At 30.7% G+C, this 21,299-nt stretch overlaps 2 protein-coding genes across 2 annotated transcripts; one reads left to right on the top strand and one right to left on the bottom strand.

Moving 5' to 3' along the window:
- Positions 1–6,231: 6,231 nt before the first annotated feature.
- LOC107909837 (65-kDa microtubule-associated protein 8) lies at positions 6,232–10,533 on the top strand. The gene is made up of 11 exons (XM_016837519.2): positions 6,232–6,761; positions 6,855–7,058; positions 7,368–7,625; positions 7,724–7,936; positions 8,283–8,438; positions 8,518–8,677; positions 8,771–8,922; positions 9,016–9,103; positions 9,449–9,522; positions 9,821–9,895; positions 9,993–10,533. The coding sequence occupies exons 1-11, from the start codon at positions 6,678–6,680 to the stop codon at positions 10,311–10,313; spliced, it is 1,785 nt and encodes a 594-aa protein (XP_016693008.2). The 5' UTR covers positions 6,232–6,677; the 3' UTR covers positions 10,314–10,533.
- A 25-nt stretch (positions 10,534–10,558) lies between these two features.
- Positions 10,559–11,248, bottom strand: LOC107909838 (DNA polymerase epsilon subunit C). Its single transcript, XM_016837520.2, has one exon. The coding sequence runs from the start codon at positions 11,119–11,121 to the stop codon at positions 10,690–10,692; it is 432 nt and encodes a 143-aa protein (XP_016693009.1). The 5' UTR covers positions 11,122–11,248; the 3' UTR covers positions 10,559–10,689.
- Between the last annotated feature and the right edge of the window lie 10,051 nt (positions 11,249–21,299).

Below are 21,299 nucleotides of genomic sequence, written 5' to 3'. Positions count from 1 at the left end.
CCTTTCTTCTATTGCAACATTTTTTGTGTGATTTTCCTTAAAGTGCAAGGACTAAGACAAAGCATTTACAGAATTACTTCACATCAATTTTACAAAGGAATTTGACAGACTCCATTTAAGGTTACAGGTTCCTAATTTATTTCTACTATTCCATTAGATATATTGCTTGATATTTTATTGGCTCTTAGATAGAAAAGTTTGTCAAAAATGCCTCCAAGAAAATTTAGGAGAATTAGCGAACCAGAATTATCAACAATTTTAAACCCTTTGAATTTTCCAAATCAAAACGTCGAAAAATACTTTTTAGAAATTCTAGGAAAGACGTTTATTCAATAACGAGGGTTTGAACTGTTAATAACATTATGTCAAGAAATTTTTCCCTTGGTCCGATACTATAGATGGGAACGCTTTTGTGTGATCCTGAAAAACTTTGTTGTGGTCTCGGTGGTTCAATAATTTTATGCATCTCTAAAGGACCAAGACTCTAGAAAGACTAAACGTGCCACGTGGGAAACGATGTATGTGCGAGAGAAAGAAGTGAAAATCACCCCTCGAGATGCGAATTTTATAACGCTCCATTCTATGAAAAAGATTTTGTAGAAAAAACAGACTTAGAATATTTTAAAGATATAAATATGGACAATGTTATAAATTACCTAACAATAGGGAGGGGTAAATGGAAGTGTCGCCTAGGTACTAATATTCCTACATCTTTTAATCAAGCAATAATGTTTCCTATTGCAAAAATGTAGATCCAAATTTTATCCACCTGAATTGCTCCTGCTCTAAATGTCTCTAATGTCAATACTTTTCGAGTAGTTCTGCTTTAAGCTATTTTGCAGGAAAAAAATAGGTATGCATCAGAACATGGATATATCAATACATGAAATGGTGCGTCAGTGACTAGAAAGTCAGGATCTTCTTTCCCCATTTAGTGACAGCCTTGTGCAAAAGAACAAGTGTATCAATGATGTCCACTGAACAAACTATGAAGTCGTCCTGAAGTATCATAGGAGATACACTATATACGCAAAACATAGAGCTTCGTACGAAACAAATAAAGGAGTGGAACAAACACCAACAAGAGAATACGACTACTCCAGCCTCATCTTAACGGAAAGTAAAGACGGTAACTCGGCAAGAAATTAGCGAGAGCAGTTATCAAAATTTGGATTGGATGATACACTAGATGCAAGAGTCGAGCCTATTTTTTCAAGAATTTGCATTGCAGAACATTAGAGTACCCAATTATTCGTCGAATATGTTCAATCCAATGCATTAGAGTAAGAAGAAAAGGAACAGGAAAGTGAAGAATAGGAAGAGAGCGAGGATGAAGAAGAAGAGGATGAGGAGAAGGATTTTGAGGAAGACGATTGAGCTTTTTAATTGTTAACATTTAAACACTGTATTTGGGATACTTTTTAATTATTATTCTTACAAGTAGGATTAGCAGTAGATTATTATTTGCTTCGTTTTTTCTGTTTTAGGTTTTTTTTTTAGGAACTACACATGAAAGAAGCACAATAATTTCAGGCTTCCAAATGAAAAATGGAAATGAGCACCCACCAATATAAGTATGGAACTAGCACGATCAATCGGGTAACTTTTTCTTTATCTTTTTCGAGCTATACATTGAGGACAATGTGTTATCTAAAGTGTGGGGGGCTAACATAGGAAATTTATTTTTTTATTTTCAATTGTGTGTTTGAGCTTGTAGAAATACAAGTGATTGGTTAGGAGCATGTATGTAGGTTGATTGTATTTACTATAAGTTTGGCATGGTAATAGATGATTTTAGTTTTTTTATTATTAGACTACTAAGTTCTATATATTACACTATAAATAGGCATTAAGCAATTGAATGCACCAAATGATATAGAGAATATAGGGAAACGAGCATGCTAGTATGTATGATAGATTATTGAATTTGTGATTGTTTGATTGATTAAATTTGTGAACATTGAGATACTTAGCGATGACCTAAAGTATTGTTTGGTATCCACTGTAGGCCAAAAAGCTAACCCTGTTTATTCATCCTTATTACCTATTTTTGAGCCAAAAAACACTTCTTGATGAACATTCGTACAAAACCCAAGCCAAAATATCAATTTGTACTTATCATTTTTCTTTGGTTCTGAACTATACGAGTATAGATGTCTAGTCATATGTATTGAGGGTTAAGTAGATACATTACGACGAATTTTGTAAAAATAGAGTGAAATAAGAAGGATCGATGAGATATAGTGATTATAGGTTAGCTCATATGTGCAACAAAAGAAAATTTCAAAAAGAAAATCAAAATGAGTAGAAAAAGTACTTGAAAAGTAAAAGCATTTGTACGTGAGATGTATTGAAAAAGGAAAAAAGGTGATAAAGTCACAAAAAATAGAAAAGTTTGTTCTTTAGTGCACAAAAACTCGTGAGTTAGCTGTAATTGTTATATTATGTTGTGACTTCCTATGTGGAGAAATAAGGAAGGTAAGAGAAGGAAAAATAAGGCGGTGAGCGGGTAAGGGTCACTAAAGGGGAGAATAGGGAACAATACAATGTGCCAAACTATTTCCGTACTTGAAACTATTTTGATGCTTACTATTCTTGAATTTCATACCTATCTTAAGCCTCAGAATGTTACAAGCCGAAAAGTCCTATGTGATCTACGTAGACGTATTTATGAATTGGCATCATATTAAACAATTTCATTTTCGACTATTTGTATTCTGCTAGGATAATCAAATTACCTGTATGATTTATTGATTAACTCATACGTTTGAAAACCTTAATGTTTGTATTCCTCATAATATACTAAACTTAGGTGTTTGATATCAAAAATGGTAAGTCAGTTATATATCATGTCAAGATTATGTATAAATATGAAATGTCTAGTTATGTACTCCGAAACCAACATTTGTACTATACTTGCTCAAGGGTCATCTTCTGATTTACTGTTTTTGATGCTTTGCTTGAGGACAAACAATGACTCAAGTGCGGGGGAGTTTGATCTCCTGTCATTTTTATAACATTTAATAAATTTAGGTGCCAAACTGAACCTAAAAAAAATTAGGTGCCAAGTTCAGGTACCAAATTGGGCCCAAAAAAGTTTAGGTATTAAATTAGGGAAAAAAATGTCAAGTTCAAGTACCAAATTGAGCCAAAAAAAGTTTAAGTACCAAATTAGGAAAAAGTGTTAAATTCAAATACCAAATGTTATATTAAGCCTTAAAATTAATACTAATGGAGTTGTGCAAGACAATCCGGAAAGAGCTTCAGTTGTGGGATGGGAGTGTTTAGAGATTGGAATGGAAAGTGGTTGATGGGTTATAGCTGCAGTTTTGATACTTGCACAGCTTTGCAAGCCAAGTTTTGGGCAATACTAGACGGATTGCGGGTAGCGCGAGAAAAGAGATTCCGAAAACTGATGGTTAAACAATTGTGAGGATGATGTTGAATGATGACCTAAGGGATTTGAGGAACTATGCAGTGGCAAGAAGAATAAAAGACGTATGCCGTAAATAGTGGAAAACTTGTATCCAGAGAAGCAAACCTTGCAGGTGACTTCATGGCAACACTTTCTAAACATGATGGATCAAGCTTGTCCAAGTTCCAAAATCCACCGCTAGGAATTAGCTCTGACTTTCTAAACATCATGGTTTTAGCTCTCAATTTCATTTAAAAAGAAGTTAAATGAAGGATTATGTAATTTTTACAAATTTAAATTTTAGTTTCTATATTTCTATTTCTAAAAATTTAGTCTTTATTTTTTAAATTTCGAAATTAAAATTTAATTATTAATCATGTTAAAATTATTTTGTTAAATTCAAGTTTATTGCATTATTTTTTTTAGTTATATTACTATTGAATAAGTGTTTTTTTTTAATTTCAAAATATCACACTAATAAATTTAATAAAAAAATTAATTATATTAATAATTAAACTTAAATTTTGAAACATAAAAAATATATCAAATTTCTAAACCATTAATTTATTAAACGGTGATAAATTTGAAATTCATACTTTTGCACTTTTAAAATTATACAATTACACTGAAATTTAATTAATTTATATATATTACATACATTTCATCCCCTCAATTTTTATATTATAAAAGAACTCAAAAAAAATTTGAAATTCAAAATAGAAAATTTTGCAAGTATTGTACTGGATTGATTAACTTAATGAAAATATGAAGAGGTTGAAAAAATTTCATGTCGTGAGAAAATTAAGCTAAATATTTTAGGCATAAGGTTTTTAACCCTATATTTAATTTTTCATCTCTTTTAATATTTGAATTTGTGATATTTATCAAATCACTTAAAATGAATGAAAAAGTTATTTGCCGACATAACATACACGCAAATTGTCACGTGAATGTCATATCAATAATTAATTAAATTTAAAAATTCAAAAAAATTATTAAAACAAAGAAAATAATTTTTAAAAAACTAATTAATTGTTAACGTGACATACACGCATATGTCAGTTCAACAATGTTAATGTTATAATAGACGTCGATAATAGCAATAGAACGATTGCAAAGTAATAAGAAAAGAAAAATTAAAACACATATTTTACGTGAAATCTCTTTCAAGAAAAAAAACCACGGGCAAAGGAAGAGAAATTCACTAATGTTGAAAACTAATTGATACAAGAGTTTCGACTACATCTATTTAAATATTAAAAAAACTCTATTTTAATCAATGTCAAATAAAATTCGGGTCATACAAACTCTAACAATTAACAAACATTAATTTTTCCATTCATTTTATGATGATTTGATAAACAATACAAGTTTAAGAACTAAACAAATTGGAGATTAAAAAGGGTTTTTTTGTAAAGTTATATGAATATTTTATGGCTGTTGAGGCTTCTTGTAATTGATTTCTTTGGCTTATTACTGATTTTGACAAACTTGCTTCGGGTATTATGATAGTATTACTTCATTTCATACGTTGACAATTAAATTTTTAAGATTGGGAATATGTGTGGATTAAAAATTTGTAAAAATATTTGAGACTCTACTCTTGAGATTTGACATAAATCTTAAATCAAATTAATTAATTTAGTTTAATTATACTTTACTATCTATATTATTATACTAAGAATTTAGCGATGTCATTGTCAATGAAATTTTTAGATTCACAAATAGAGTTTAAAAATTAACCGAGTATTTTATACAAGTATAATAAAATAATAAAAAAATAAATATTTAAAAAGAAAAAACATGTGACAATTTTTTAAGACGGTTTCTATGTTACTCAAAATATCATAAAATAATGTGTTTAAACATAACCAAGCACATCCTCCTCATTAATATTATCTATTGAATTTTAAGTTTTAAATCAAATAATTACAAGAATTAAATTCATAAAATTAAGGACATAATTTCATCTCCAATTCATCAACCATAAAACCAAAAACCTCCTCTTCTTTTTCTTCCTTTATTTTTTTTCTTGTTTATTTTACAACATTGAATTTGGGTTTAGTTGTATTTCGAGATTCTTTTTAGAAAGAAAGAAAAAAAAACCAACTTAAAATTCTTAAATCATATTCTCAACAACAACAATTAAAAACTGGGCGTCGGAACATTCTTTAAGAAATGACCAAAAAATTGCCTTTTTAGAGCCAACTGCCTATGGTCCCGACCGCCAAGTCTTAAGCCAGAAGCCTTTTTTGTCAGACATTCTATGGTGGCAATTGGCAAAGCAGCCACATGGTTTTCACTTTCCTTTTCTAGATAAGTTCTTACAAACTAAAAAGCAACACGGCTTAGTAGGGCCCTCCTGCTTTGGCATCTATGTCACTACAAACCTAATCCTCAATATCACTAAAGCACCAATTGGCTAATGATAAGGAAGACACACCATTTCTCATTAAATCTTTTTTTGTTGAATGAGGTGGAATGTGTTGGGCTGAAAATGATTCACTAACTATTTCCAAATTCTCTTGAATATTATATTTGTTCTATTCCTAATCCAAATTATGCAAGGAATCTTTGACAGTATTGCAAATTTGGAATATCTTACCTTCACAATTAGGTAGCTAATCATCATAGAGGGAGAGATAAGTACCTCAAGGTTGAACCATGGGATCAGATGGTTCGGAATCTCCTAGCCATTGCAATGGGGCTTCATCATCCATTTCTGCAGTTCCTTTTTCCTGATTCTGACATTCTAACAATGGATTGCAAAACTGTTCCATCTGGTCATGGATTGCTTAGGAATCAAGTTACGGTTAAATCTAATTTAAAGACTTCACCTAAGATGAATGTTAATGTAATACATACAATATAATGCTTGATTAACAATACATACCTCAAGTAAGCGGGTCACATCACTTTATTTATAAAGGAACCTCAGCTTAATTTATTAAGATGGAGAGTCATATTGTCTTTTTTTCATATTTAAATTGAAAATAAAAAGAGGGCAAAGCTGGACCTGGAAAATCCACAAAAACGGATGACCCTTGAACCCAAAGCTTCACTAGCACCTAACTCTGTCAGCCTTGTCTTTTAAGCAAACAGCTCAAACCCCATTATTCTTTCTCACAACATGGTTTGGTTGCTCATCAAAGAACTCAAACCAAAAAGTTCCACCCTTTAGTCCAAGCGTTCTAGCCAAAGCATCCAGCTTTTTAGCAGTTTCAAGTCTCCCAGCTGTAGTCATCACAGGTATACAGAAAGGATGGGATCGTTCCAAGCGCCTCCTGGAATGAGAAGCTCTGCACTGTTAGAAACTTCATGTGGATATTTACTTCAAGAGTTGCAGGCAAGAGATTCTTTATTTTATTTCCCCTTGAAAATATTTTAGGTAAAGCTGTGGTTGTAATCAGATCATACCTTGTGATATGTAATGGAATAGATGATATGGAATGAAGTTGGAGAAGATCAGTCAGAAAGAGAGAAGGTTCTACTAGAATTAGAACAGGAATGTCTGGAGGTCTACCGGAGAAAAGTTGACCGAGCAAATATGTCAAGAGCTCGCCTGCATCAGGAACTCGCCGAATCTGAAGCTGAATTCACTCACCTTCTTTTGTCCCTTGGTGAACGTTCCCTTCCCGGACGGGTACCATATCGATCAATCTCTGCCTTGTTTGAAGCTGAAGTTCATATTTAACCTACACACACACATACATATATGTATATATCAAAAGATGCATGGTATTTCATATGGTTCAAAACATCAAAAGGATAAAAGCAATCTAGATTCCATTGATTTTTGTCATAAACGAAACAACTGAGAACAATGTTCCTGTTAGCAGTAAAATTGGGCAATAAAAACCTGGGGATTTGATCCACTCAACATGCAGCTCGAGAAAGTAATTGTTAATGTTGATTGCTTGGTTCCATGACCTCCTACTTAATGTCTCTGCAGCCAGAGAAAATGTCAGGAACAATAAAGCAACAACTTGATTCCATTACGCCAGCATTGCAGGAAATGCGGTTGAGGAAAGAAGAGAGAGTAAACCAGTTCAGAGCTGTACAAGGGCAAATTCAGAAAATCTCTGCCGAAATTGCTGGTCAGTCAGAATATGATGACTCCATAACAAACGTCAAGGTGAATGAGAATGATCTTTCTTTGAAGAAACTTGAGGAATATCAGAATGAGCTCCAAAGACTCCACAATGAGAAGGTACATAATCTCCTCAAAATTTGTATTAAGGAAGTTGTACAGAGGAATCATCCTAATTAACATCATATACTTTTCTTTCCGGTTTTATTCTTCTGAAGAACAACAGACTCCAGCAAGTGGAAAAATATATAGCTGCTGTTCACAATTTGTCTGCAACATTGGGGATGGAATCTTCCATGATTATTACAAAGGTTCACCCAAGCTTGAATGAACTGTGTGGGATTTCGAAAAACATAAGTGACGGTATTTTGGCCAAACTCAACAGCACAGTGGAGTCACTGCAAGAAGAAAAACAAAAGCGGCTTGAGAAGGTATAATGTTATGCCATTATTCTTCCGTATGCTCTTTTAAGGGGAGCTAGCACCATGCTCTTGCCCTGCAGCAAATAGTACATGGTTCATAATTGTTATCTAACCTCATAAATGACAACATAAACATAAATCATTGTAAGATCAGAAGATTTTTTATTGGTTGAGTGGTCAACCTTTTGTTCCTAGATTTGCCATGAATTTTACTTGAGGAAAGTCTTCTACAATCACTTGTTCTTCCTTTTCCTTGACAGCACACAGCTCAGTCATAAGATAACTTTTTTCCATAAGTTTACTGAATTTCTGTCACTTCCACAAACTCTTCAGCTGAATTTCTGTCAACTTGCAGCTTCACCAACTTGGTAAAGCATTGAAAAATTTATGGAGCCTAATGGATACATCCTATGGAGATCGCTACTTGTTTTCTCATGTTATTGATCAATTATCAGTCTCATCAGCTGAAGTATCTGATCCTGGAAGCCTTACACTGGATATAATCCAACAGGTTGGTGTAATCAGCATCATTTAAAAGTTAAAATTATCAAAGCGCTATAAACTTAAAAGTTTCTTTTAAATGTTTCAAGGCCGAAGCTGAAGTTAAGAGATTGGATCAATTAAAGGCAAGCAAAATGAAAGAGCTATTTCTCAAGAAACAGAATGAGCTTGAAGAGATATGCAATAAATCACACATGGAGATTCCTTCAAGATCAGAGATGGAAAATATACTAAATCTGATAAACACAGGTGGGATTGAACAAGTAACATATTTTCTCAAAATTTATTTTCTTCTCGTTTAAATCTAATTTATCTTTGATCTAACTATATGATGTACAAAAGGGGAGATTGACTATGCCGAGCTCCTCATGAGCATAGATGAACAGATACCAAGAGCAAAGGAAGAAGCATCAAGTAGAAAATCAATAATGGAGAAGGTGGAAAAATGGATACTAGCTCGTGATGAGGAGCGGTGGCTGGAAGAATATAGCATGGTTAACGATCTTACAACAACTTTTCTGCAGAACTAGTTGGATATCTCTCTAGCTGTATCTGTCTCATGTTTCCCATTTCATGAATATTTTCAGGATGAGAATAGATATTCGGTCAGCAGGGGCGCTCACAGAAACCTGAGACGTGCAGAAAGGGCCCGAGTAACGGTCAACAAAATCCCAGGTATAAAAAGGAAAAGCTCCTTCATGTTAGAAATACTTATTCCTTATAGAACTAAACTTGTTACAGCCCTCATGGCATTGACTTTATTAAAAGGTGTATAAGCATATACCAATATTACATTGAATTCGTCAACTAGCCTGAACTAAACAATTACAGAATGTGCCAAGTAAATCACCGAACTGTGGTACATGATCAATTAGATTGTGTTAAGCCTTCAGCATTCTACCTTGAAACATGTTTCTCAAGTGTCAAACAGTGAATCTTAATATCTTATCCTGTGCAACTCTGCATGAATGTATGATTTATTTTTGGAGATATAGATTCTCACAGAATGGTTTCATGCAGCATTGGTGGATTCACTCATGGCAAAAACCAAGAGTTGGGAAGAAGAAAGAAGGAAAGTTTTCCTGTATGATGAGGTAAATATCATATATTCCTCTTACATATTGACTAAACATTCGTTTCTTTGATAGTGTGACAATAATGTTCATATAACCAACAAAAAAAGGAAAAAAGAACCATGCTTCAGCGAATGTGATGGTAAATCATTAATGCATCAAGACATGCAACTCCCTACTCTAGAATCGGTTACTTGTATCCCTGGGTACAAAAACCCTCTATGCACTGACTTGAAGTTATATTTTTCACATAATATCTCAAGCATGACTAATCAACCAAACAAGCTGCTATAAGGAAATGACATCTATGGCTATCTAGGTACCTCTTTTGGCAATGTTGGAAGAGTACAACCTGTCTAGGCAAGAAAGAGAAGAAGAAAAGCAAAGGCAACGGGTTAGTATAATTCCATGTGCAACCCACGGTAGAATTCAACATTTATAATGTCCTAATCAACCAGACCTCTCTAATATGTTGAAATATTTCTTAGCAGATGAAGAAGGTCCAAAGCCAGGTAGTAGTTGAGCAAGAAAACTTCACTACATCTAGGCCATCCACCAGTAATCGGCGCCTTTCAAACAAGAGCTTAAATGGAGGTTTTGGCAATGCAAGCCCTTTAAACAGGAGGCTTTCCTTGAGTATCCAGCAGCTAGGATCAAATGGCAAAAGCTCGGTGGCTCTTGGTACATCCTTCATCAAAGAAGGGAAGAAAGAGCAAGGAAAGAGGATATTTCCTCGACCAAATTTCACCTCTCAGCTAAGAGATGAAACAGCTTCAGTGGTATCAACATTTTCTGGGCCCTTATCACCTTGAAATGATGAAAGATCCATTCTGATCTAATGCACTAGTAACCGGAAAAGCTTATTGTAAGTTTGAAGAGGAAATATATATATGTTTGCAGAGAATAAGTTCAGTTTGTCAAAAAAAAAAAGATCTTGCTGTGTAGTTATATAAAGTCTTTTGGTTCGAATTCTTAAGTTAACATTTGCCCTTACAATGAAAAAGAATGGAAAATATTTTTGATTTCTTGCTATTTTGGAGCGCAATAATCAAGTAGCTGGTGTTTTCAATTTTTCATTACTCAAGAAACGCAATAATTCAATAACTAATCATAATCGAGTACAAGGAAACTTATAAAAAGCAAACAAGCATTTACTGTAGAGTTCGCTAATAAAAAAAAAAGGAAATGCTATGCATCGTTTATCTGAATCGGAGCTTCATTTTCTGGCTTACGAAAGAAGAGGTCTATGCGGCGGGTTCCAGCGGGGGCGGATTTATCAGCAACGGGCCGGGAACGATCTCGATCCGTCGCGGAGCGAGCAACGGATTGAGTAGACTCGGCTGGAATAGGAAGCGAGTCGAGAAGAAAATCGCTCGTTGGTCTATGCCTTTTGATGGCGGTTCTTAGGTGATCGAGCTTCACCGTCTTTTTCTTCTTCTCGGCGGCGACTTGGGCTGTTCTCTCGGCGAGGAATCGAAGGAAAAGATTGGTGGAACATGAAACGAGGAATAAGGCCTCCGAGTTCACCTTGTTGATGTCCTTGTCAAGTTTCATGATCTTTTTGACCCTTGCCGTCGGGAATTCGGGTCGGATCGGATCAACGGCTTCGTCTTCTGCCATTGATGGAACGTACTGTAAAGAATTGGGAGCGAAAAGAAAATATTAAGGAGAATTTAGGGCTTTTAATTGGCGGGAAATCTGTTGTTCTTTCGTAAGGGTAAAAATGGACGGATATAATAACGCTGTTTTTCAACTATTATTGACTTCTTTATAAGCAAATATTGAGGGTGCTTTGGTCCACTAAAATTTACCCGCCATATCTCGTGTTATTTTGGCGCCAAATAAAAGTACTGTGATTTAAAATGCTTCTGGATTTATTTCGGTAAATCGTTTTCGTTTATAGAATTTTTCAGAAAAAAATCGAAGGATTCAAGGTTGATGGTTTCCACAGTCAGAAAATAAATAGCCTATATAAAACGATTAATTTATTTATGGAAACTAACTCATACTGTCATGTCAACATTAAATTCACCAACCAATGTCCAATTTAAGTTTATTGTATCAATCAAAACTAGTGTTCAAGTGATGGATCAATCAGGGTAAATTTAGCAATATTTTTGAAAACTTACTTTTAAATAATTACTTTTACAAAGCATTGTGAAAAATTGTAAAGTGCAGTTTAAGATTTGAGTGTTTAGTATTATTGTCAAATAGTGACAAATAAATATGCATTTAAATTAGTTAATATTATTATATTTTAATAAGAATATAAAAAATAATTTATTATAACTTGTTGATATTTTAATATATGAAATTTTCATATAAATTTTTAAATATTTTTAAGCAATAAATATTAATTATTTATAAAAATTTAATTCGAATATATAAACTATATTTTAAATATTTAAATATAATCATTAAATATTTCTAATTAGATATTAACACATTTGTATTATTTTAAAAAATATTTTTTAATTAATTATTTTAACACATTTGTAGTTAAGCACCAAGAAAAAAAAAAGAAAAAGTACTATGTTGTTGGAGGGGTAAAAAAGTAATTAAATATCAAAACTATTTTTGAATGAGGAAAAGCTGAAAATTTTAGCTTCTCCTTTCCAAAGTGCTTGTGAAAAGTCAAAAATTTCAGTTAAAAACAGTTTCTTTAAAAAAAATTAAAAGTACTTTTCAAGCCAAAAGTATTTTTTTTAAGCACTACTAATAAGTCCTAATACTTTGCCACCCAATACTGTAAAATTAAATTTTAAAACCCTTATTCCTACTCACCTTTTAAATTCTACCCTAAGCTGTATGAAACCTATGTTTATCCCACTTCAAAGCATATACAGAGTTTCAACCAAGTAAAGAAAAAAAAAGATAAATACTTTTTTCAAATCACAACCTCACCCCACCTTAGTTTCATAAGTCCTAATTTTATTTTAAGCATTTATTTGATTTTGAGAATAATAAGTGAGTATGGTTAATTTTTAATTTGTATATTATATTAAGTACTGCTAATTTATATTAATTTATTGCTATTAATTAATTTTTTAGATTTAAAGTTCAAAGATGGACAACAATTTTTTTTAACAGTCCATTATAATGGAGAATTTGTAACATGGGAATTGGTGTTATTTTTCAATCAAGATGTCAAATAAGTATGTGTTTCAATACAATTGTCAAACTTGATCAACTAACATAAAATATCAATTCAAAAATCGCAACTCAATGCAAGAGGATATTGTCTAGACTTATGTATAGATTTAAAATGTCCCATAATCCACTCATTTATAGCACACTTGAGCTTTATGATGATGATGATCTCGAGACTATGATATCAGCCCATTTTTCAACCGAAAATGATGCAACACAGTTGTACGTTGAGTTGTACAATGTTGAGCAAAGTTGCGGAGTACGTGATATTCCAAGTTCATCCACACTTGTCCTTAATATTTCTCCAACTATATGTGGACTATACACCATGGGAAGCTTGTATGCGGAGTTACCATGGACTCCAATAGGAAGACGATCATTCGTATGTGGGTTGGATCTCAACCTGAATGAAGCTTTGGACAATCCATATATGTTACATCATCAACATCGTTGATTCCTATTAATTCGAACGTGGATGATGAGCAATACCAATTTCCAAATGAAAACGAATATATTAAATAATCTAGTGATCTTTGGTCCGAAGGTATTCCCAATGCTAGCATCGATAATAAATAATATAATAATAAGATGATGATTACGGTGGTGGTGGTGATTTTGACAATTACCGTAACAACCCAAATTTCACTGGTGTCGAAAAACATGATTTTCGAACTTCATTTCCATAAACTAAGTCTGTAAGGACGAAAATAAAGATTTAGGAAGTTAGTATGAAAATATATTGAAGCTCGGTTAAGTAATTTAATCGATAAATTGGTTAATTAAAGCTCAGGGACTAAACTGTAAAAATATGATCGCTATTGAGTTTTAATTAAGAAAAGACTTGAGGGCCTAGATAGAAATTATTCAAATGGTCAAAATGGTTATTTAAGCATTGTATGTCATGAATTAGTGGATGATGATGGTTGTTTCCACTAGCTTAATTAAAATATAAATTATCATAATAAATTTTTTATTAAACTAATTAATTAAGGTTAATTAAGTTATAATCTTAGTATAAAAGTTAAGTTAGTGGAAGAAAGATGAGCATTAATCTTCTTACATCGTCCTTAAGAATAAAAAAAAAAGGGAGAAAACACCTTTTTTTTAAAGGTAGCATTCAACTAAGCAAAAATTACAACATAACAAGTTAAAATTCATGAGTTTTTTATAGTTTATGATCACGGGAGCTTGATTTAGCTAGCTCATGTATTAATTTATATAATTGTTAAGTTTTTAGCAAGTTACCATTAAAGAGAAGTTGATAATTTTGGGTTTAATTTGAAGAATTTGATAGTTAGCAAGCTTAGATTGTAAAAAAGACTAAATTGGAAATTGAATCAAACTTGTTAGATAGCTTTGTAACAATAGGGACTAAATTGAATAAATTAAAAATTAGTCATGAGATTATGATATGAATAAAAAGTATAGAGTCCTTAGTGAAATAATGTGAAATCAAAATTTGATCCAATACTAGATATCGAAAGATATGCATATCCCGAGTATAGGAAATAAATTGAATAAAATGCAAAATATGTTTGGCTTTGTACTTAAATGTGAATTAAATGAAATTTTATGTTGTTTTATTTATTGATTTACCGAACGTAGTTAAATACGACGTCGGGCAGTCAACAGGGAAAGAAAAAACGAGAGTCGTTGATAAGTGACAAGAGAATTCAGATTATATTTCTATGATTAGAGATCATTGAATATATATATATATGTTGATTGCATGATTTGAGTTAAGCTTATATTGTCGTGTGAAATTATTCGAATTGGATGATATTAAATGTCGAGAAATTGGACTGAATTGAATGAAGTAGAAAATATTATGATATAAATGATACATGATATGTGATATGAATATGGAATGAAACATGCTATGTGACATGAGATATATATGAATTGATAATGAATTGGAATGAGATTATGATATAGAGTGTGAATTGGTTATAAAATATTTTGTGAATTGACCTTAGTTGCTCCGGCAACGAATGTGACACACTATAGCTTGGACCCAGTGATCGGGCCATGTATAGGGTGTTAAAGTATAAGTACATTGTCATTTATCAAAAAGCTTGGTACGCAAAACAGAAGGTTATTTCATGATTATATGAAGATTGGGATAATTCTTACAATGAGTTGCAATCAAGGTTAGAAACAATGCAACAGTTTGCATTAGGTACCATGGTGGAATCGCAAACCCTCAATGCATATGATCTATTCGATCAACTAGTGGGGCACACAAATATTCCACTGATTATTTTGGACATTTGATATATTGATTAGGGTGTGGCCAAATTGTAAGCTCATTGTCCAAAAAGACGAGACATGGATGCACAGTAAGTATACGCAAATCTTTCTAATTTTTGTTGCTCAAGATGGGAAATGAAACACTATTTTGATACCATTTGCAATTATGGAGAAAGAGAACTTGAAGTCTTGGCATTTTTTTGTAACAAACTTATGACGATATGTTAGTAAAAAATGTGGTATATGCGTGATATTTGATCGAACCAAATCAATCGGTGCTATAATAAGGCTTTCTGGAGGTAAATGGAGTCCTCACAATGCTCATATAGCTTACTTCAATGTTCAATTAAGTATTTAAGTTCTTTTTTATCCCTTTTGTGAACCGAGTTTAGTTTCGATGTTCAATTTGATAATCATATCAAGCGCCACTATATGACCCAATGGATATTCAATACGTATATTCTGATATTAAAAAAAAAATCAAATACTAAACTTGACTTTGAAACTAAACTTAATTTTGGTAACTTGGAAGAACAAGAAAACTCTTAAGGTTCCCATTTCGTTAGTAGAAGCAAGGATGCTACCATTAAAAAAGTTCCTTGAAAGATCCAAACTTCTCACTTTGGACATCTTTTGGCCTATGTTTGAGTGAATTGATCCAGAACACGTTTCTTTTAAAATATTGGGATTGTCTTACATTTTATTCTGATACACGATACTAATTTAATGACATACATATCAATTAGATCGACAAATGAATCAACAAAATCCTCTTATTTGAACTCTCAAATTTTCTCTTTTGTAGAAATCTCTCACTCTTTTGTATCCCTATACGAATCAAATCGAAACCCGGATTAATTAATTTTATTTGAAAAAAAATGATAAAGTTCATAACGAACTTAAAATCATCGTGTATATCAAAATGACTGGTATTATTATTACTGATCAGTAAAATTCACATTCAAAAAAAGGGGGAAATTTTTTGGTTTTATGGATAAAATGAATAATTTTTAACCCCTAAACTTTGCAATCAGGATCACTTTAGTACATGCAATTTTTCTTGGTTCACTTTGGCACTTAAACTTGACAATTGGGTCCATTTAGTCCCTAAACTTGAAAATTGTAAAAGTTAGATGATGTGGCACTCTGAAATTACATCACTTCATCACTTAAAATTAAAAATATATATAATTTTAGGTGATAGTGTAGTACAATCTCAGAGTATCATATTTAATGTTTTAATAATCGAACTAATGGTTGAGTGGGTCAGACCATCGGTTATGGATTCAACCATTGGATCGAAAATAATTAAATAATAATTAAAATTTCATAAAAATCAAAAAAATAAAAATATGAAACTAGATCAATTGTCGGTTTTTGTCTCAATTTTTAATTTTTATTTTTACCAATTTTAAATAGATTTTAAGTCAACCAGTTCAACTCCTTTGTTTAGACCATTATATCAATAAATTCTCGATCTGTCTGATCCAATCTTGTTCTAGTAACACTGGGTTCATCATCAAATATTGACAGAATCCAAGTTCAAGTACCAAAGTAGATATAGTTCTCAAGTTCAAGGACTAAAGTGGACAAAAAAATACATGTACCAAAGAGGACCATGTAACACCCCTTACCCGTATTCGACACCAGAATAGGATACGAGGCATTACCAGAACACATACACTTGTAAACGTATTTATCCGAGTTATAAAATTTCATCTAAATTAAAACTTTCAAATTATTAAAATGCTTTTATAATTCTTCACAATATATCCTCAAATTATTATATTCATAAATAATAGGACCTACGAGACCCGATACATACTTAAGCAATTCAATGCTTCATTCCAATTTCATTCAATTCACAATTTCTCATGCTTACAATTCAAATCATATCACTAACAATTTCCATTTAATTTATGTACAATTCAATATCATTAAATTTAATACTAATACGTATTTACCATTTAACTCAACATTTATCGATTATACCATTCGTTGACACATTTATGAAATTCTCAACTTTGCAATGAAAATATCACTTTAGCTTAAATAACAACATCAATTCAACTCATCATCCCCTTTTTAGTCATTTTACACTTTAAGTATGAACTTACTATTTCATTACCTTTCCACACTCGTTTCCTATGCATATCACACAAGACATAAACATATCATTCAACCAAAGTCGCAAGCTAGTGCATTTAAACATAATTATTTTTGGAACTAACCACATGATAAATCATTTCAATGCATAACTTATAAGTTTAACGTGGCATAATCCAACCACAACTTGGCTAAAGTGTAACAGCCCTAACCTGTATCCATCGCCGGAATAGGGTTTCGAGGTATTACCAAAGATTACAGAATATTTTCGGATAATTTGAGTCATTTACAATTTACTATTTCTTCCTGTCAATCACAATTTCAAATGACAGATTCATGTAAATGAGCTCAATATCATTAGCTGTTTAACTTCCGTTAATTTAATTTTACATACGCATAATTTATTAACATAACCTGTCAAACACAATCTCTGAATGACGAGATCACATAATTGAGCTCAATTTCACTATTCAATATGTTTATCACATGAAATTTGCTTAACACTTACCACAATTTGTCAAATTAGAGAACGACTTACAGAATTGAGTACTTCATTTCCTCGATGCAATAGTCCAACTATGGTCTTACACATAATCACATAACACACTTCGATGCCATAGCCCAGCTATGGTCTTACACTGAATCACTTACCACTTATCTCTTGTCACTGATCAGAAGTACTCAACCTTGCGTTCTACTCAATTTGAACTTATAATTCAATTTTCATATATATATTCTTTTATTTTACAATTTTCACAATTCAATAGCAAACATATGAATTAACATATTATGTTATTCCTAAAATTATCAAATAATCATTAAAATTTAACCATATGAACTTACAATTCGATTTTATAACATAACGATAATCATAATTTCATAATCACTATTTAATATGAAACATTATATCATTTCTAATTCAACGTTTATTGATTAAAATTGGGAAAATGACCAATTTATACACAAGTCATTCATATATTTCCCCCATCCTCTCCATTCCACATCCTTAACGTGTATAACACACTTAAACAACATTATCCACACTTTCACTATTTTCTTGTATGAAAATTTAAGCTGTCTGTCTAAGTCAGAGTCACTAATTTATTTATATCTAGTGGTACAGAGCTCCAAATTAAGATCCGTTAATTTTCCCTGAAACTAGACTCATATATCTTTTTACCATAAAATTTTCAGAATTTTTTGCTTAGCCAATAAGTACAGTTTATTCTTTAAAGTTTCCTCTATTTCACTATTCGACAGTTCTGACCCCTGTTCACTAAAATTAATTTTGTACATAATTCGGATAATGTTCTTGTTTATTTCTTTTGAAAATATACTCATTCAAGATTCTAAAAATATATAGTTTATCCCATAATTATTTTTTAAAAATTTTGAATGATTTTTCAAAGTCAGAACAGGGGAACTTGAAATGATTCTGACATTGTCTCACAAAATTTATTATATCTCATGATTTTCAATTCCATTGCTTACACAATTTCTTCTATGAGAAACTAGACTCAATAAGCTTTAATTTAATATTTTATTCATCTTCTAATTCGATTTCCACACTTTTTGGTGATTTTTCAAAGCTAAACCACTGCTGCTGCCCAAAACTGTTTTAGTGTAAAATATTGATTACCAATTTGACCCTAAACTTTTAATATATGACAATTTCATCCCTAGGCTCGGAAAATGAAATTATTGCATTTTAATCCTTGATCCAAGCCTAATAATTCTCATACATTTCAATAACAGCCCATTTATTCCATGAAATTTTAGAAATTTTCCACAATTTCAATACTTTTCAACTTAATCCTTAGAACATGTTTTCATCCAAAATTCTTTAATAAAACACCTTTAAACATCCATTAACATATCAATTTCATCATCAAATAACAAAAATCATATGAACTTATCAATTGTATCTTCCTAAACTTTCAACAAAATGAGAAACTAGTAGAATACTAATTGGACCTAATTATAAAATTCTAAAAATATAAAAATTTCAAGGAAAAAGTAAGAATTACACTTACTTGAAGCTAAAATATGGAAGACCAGCTCTAAAAACTCTTCCATGGCTGTTTCCCACCAAAATTTCAAGAAGAAATGGTCTTGAAATCCTTAAAATAAATTTTGGCCACATAAACTTTATTGTAATTCCAATTTTGTCCTTAAATACATAAAATTCTTTGAATTTTTTAACGGTATGCCGTCTCAGCCACTTAAGTTGGTCCATTTACTCTTTTAGTCCTTTCTTATTTAATTGTTAAGTTATTTAATCGCTTTAGCAAGTTTTGTATCTTTTCAATTTAGTCCTTTTTAATTAATTGACTGCCGAAATGTTAAAATTTTCTGACGAAACTTTAACACTACCATATTGACACTCCGTAAATATTTATAAAAATACTTACGGCTCGATTTATAACATCGAGGTCTCGATACCTCTTTCCTCAGTTTCTTGACTTAATAAATTTTTATAAAGCACAAAATACTAATTCAAAAATCTCTTAAAAATCATATTTGACTCGTAATTATTAAATAATAAAATTTACGAGCTTATTTTCAAAATTTGGTGGTCTCGTACCACTGTTTTCAACATTTCTAAAAATCAGGCTATTACAGACCAAGTTGCCAATTTGAAAGGCCAAAAACTATCTTATCCCTTTTTATAATTTAACTTTTTAAAATGAATTTTTATTTTTTTAATTTCAAAGAGATTTTATTTTATTTTCCATAAATTTTGAAAAAAAAGGAATTTTTATTGAAAATATAAAAACTTTTATATATTTTTATATTTGTATGCAGTTTTAGCAAGTAATGATTAAATTGAAAAAAAAACTATTTAAATATTGAGGGTTAAAAAAGTTATTCTATTTTTTTATAATTGTAAAATTGGACCAAGGGATCAAGATTCTCAAATAAAAGAAAGTTTAAGGACTCAAATGTTAAATCACATGGATTAAATTTTAAAATTTAAAAGAATACATGAACTTTTGACATATTTAATTTAATTTTTAATATTTACTAATTTTCAAATAAAATATGTGGTGTTTTATTTAATATTTACTAATTTTATCTACTTATTTCTCTAAAAGAAATTCAGCGTAACTAACTTAAAATATTTTTTAAAGATAATATATTATAAAATTTGAAAACAAGACAGATCAAAACAAACTATACCCTTAAATATTCAAATTCAAATTGAATCTTATTTAAAACTTAATATTTACTTAAATTCAATTTTTTGATATAATATTTTATCAAACGCATGTAATTACGGGAGACCTTCCGACTTTAAAAATCTAGAAGATGACATTTTATCACTTTTTTTTTCAAGGATTTAAGACTTTTTATGCTATATTATTCAAAAAATATATATACTTTTTATGCTCTAAACTTCTCAAAAAGTATTTAGTCAGTATTTTAACCTTTTTTTTCTTTAATTGATTCTTAAATTTGTATTTCATTATTCAGATTAGTACCTTACACTAATATTGTTAGTTTGTACTAATGTGGCACTGATGACTAATTCTGCAGTGACATGCGGTAGCCTCTCAATATGACATGTGATAGACATAAATTAAAAAATAAAAAATATTTTAAAAATATAAATTAATTTCAAAAAGTATATATTTTTTAACAAATTCAGATACCAATTAAATACTTTTAGACAAAGTTCAAGGGTAAACTACATGTTAACCCTTGAAAGATTACTGTTGTTAATAAATTAGGGCAATGTGTGTGACGAAATATAAGTTTAAGTACTAACTAGGTATAAAAAAAGTTCAAGTACCAACTAAACACTTTGAGACAAGTTCAAAGGGTAAATTACATATTACCCCTCAAAATTAACCGGAAAGTAATTCCAATGTTTAGTATAAAAAAAATTAGTCTACCTTAGGGTTAGGAATGTAACATTCCATTGAGAATTACTCAGGAAAATAATGAGCATTAAGACAAGTTCAAGCTATATATATATATATTATATGGATACACTCCAATTTATATTTACAATATAATGAGGAAAAAAATGCAAGTTCTAAAATTTTACAATCTTAAGTTGAAATATATGTTCGAATGTATTTATGCAATTAAATTGATCAAAACGTGAGAATATCATACATTGCTGATCAATTTAAATATCAGTTAATGAAAAATTATTAAAATATATTATTAGTATTTAATTTAAATAATTGTTAATAATAACAATTATTAAAAATGTTAAAATACCTTAATATTATTTTAATTTAATAAAAATAATTTTGTAAAGTAATATTATATTAGTAAAAAAG

This window comes from Gossypium hirsutum, chromosome D02 (genome assembly GCF_007990345.1).
Source record: "Gossypium hirsutum isolate 1008001.06 chromosome D02, Gossypium_hirsutum_v2.1, whole genome shotgun sequence".
Lineage (NCBI taxonomy): Eukaryota > Viridiplantae > Streptophyta > Magnoliopsida > Malvales > Malvaceae > Gossypium > Gossypium hirsutum.
Note: the sequence above shows the minus strand (reverse complement) of the source record. Positions and strands in the feature narration are given on the sequence as shown.

Excerpts from the sequence above, each read along its gene's own strand:
- LOC107909837 (XM_016837519.2), top strand. The coding sequence starts at position 6,678 with ATGGGATCGTTCCAAGCGCCTCCTGGAATGAGAAGCTCTGCACTGTTA. Across the intron at positions 7,626-7,723 it reads AAAGACTCCACAATGAGAAG|AACAACAGACTCCAGCAAGT; the intron begins GTACATAATCTC and ends ATTCTTCTGAAG. Across the intron at positions 9,896-9,992 it reads AAGAAAAGCAAAGGCAACGG|ATGAAGAAGGTCCAAAGCCA; the intron begins GTTAGTATAATT and ends ATTTCTTAGCAG.
- LOC107909838 (XM_016837520.2), bottom strand. The coding sequence starts at position 11,121 with ATGGCAGAAGACGAAGCCGTTGATCCGATCCGACCCGAATTCCCGACG.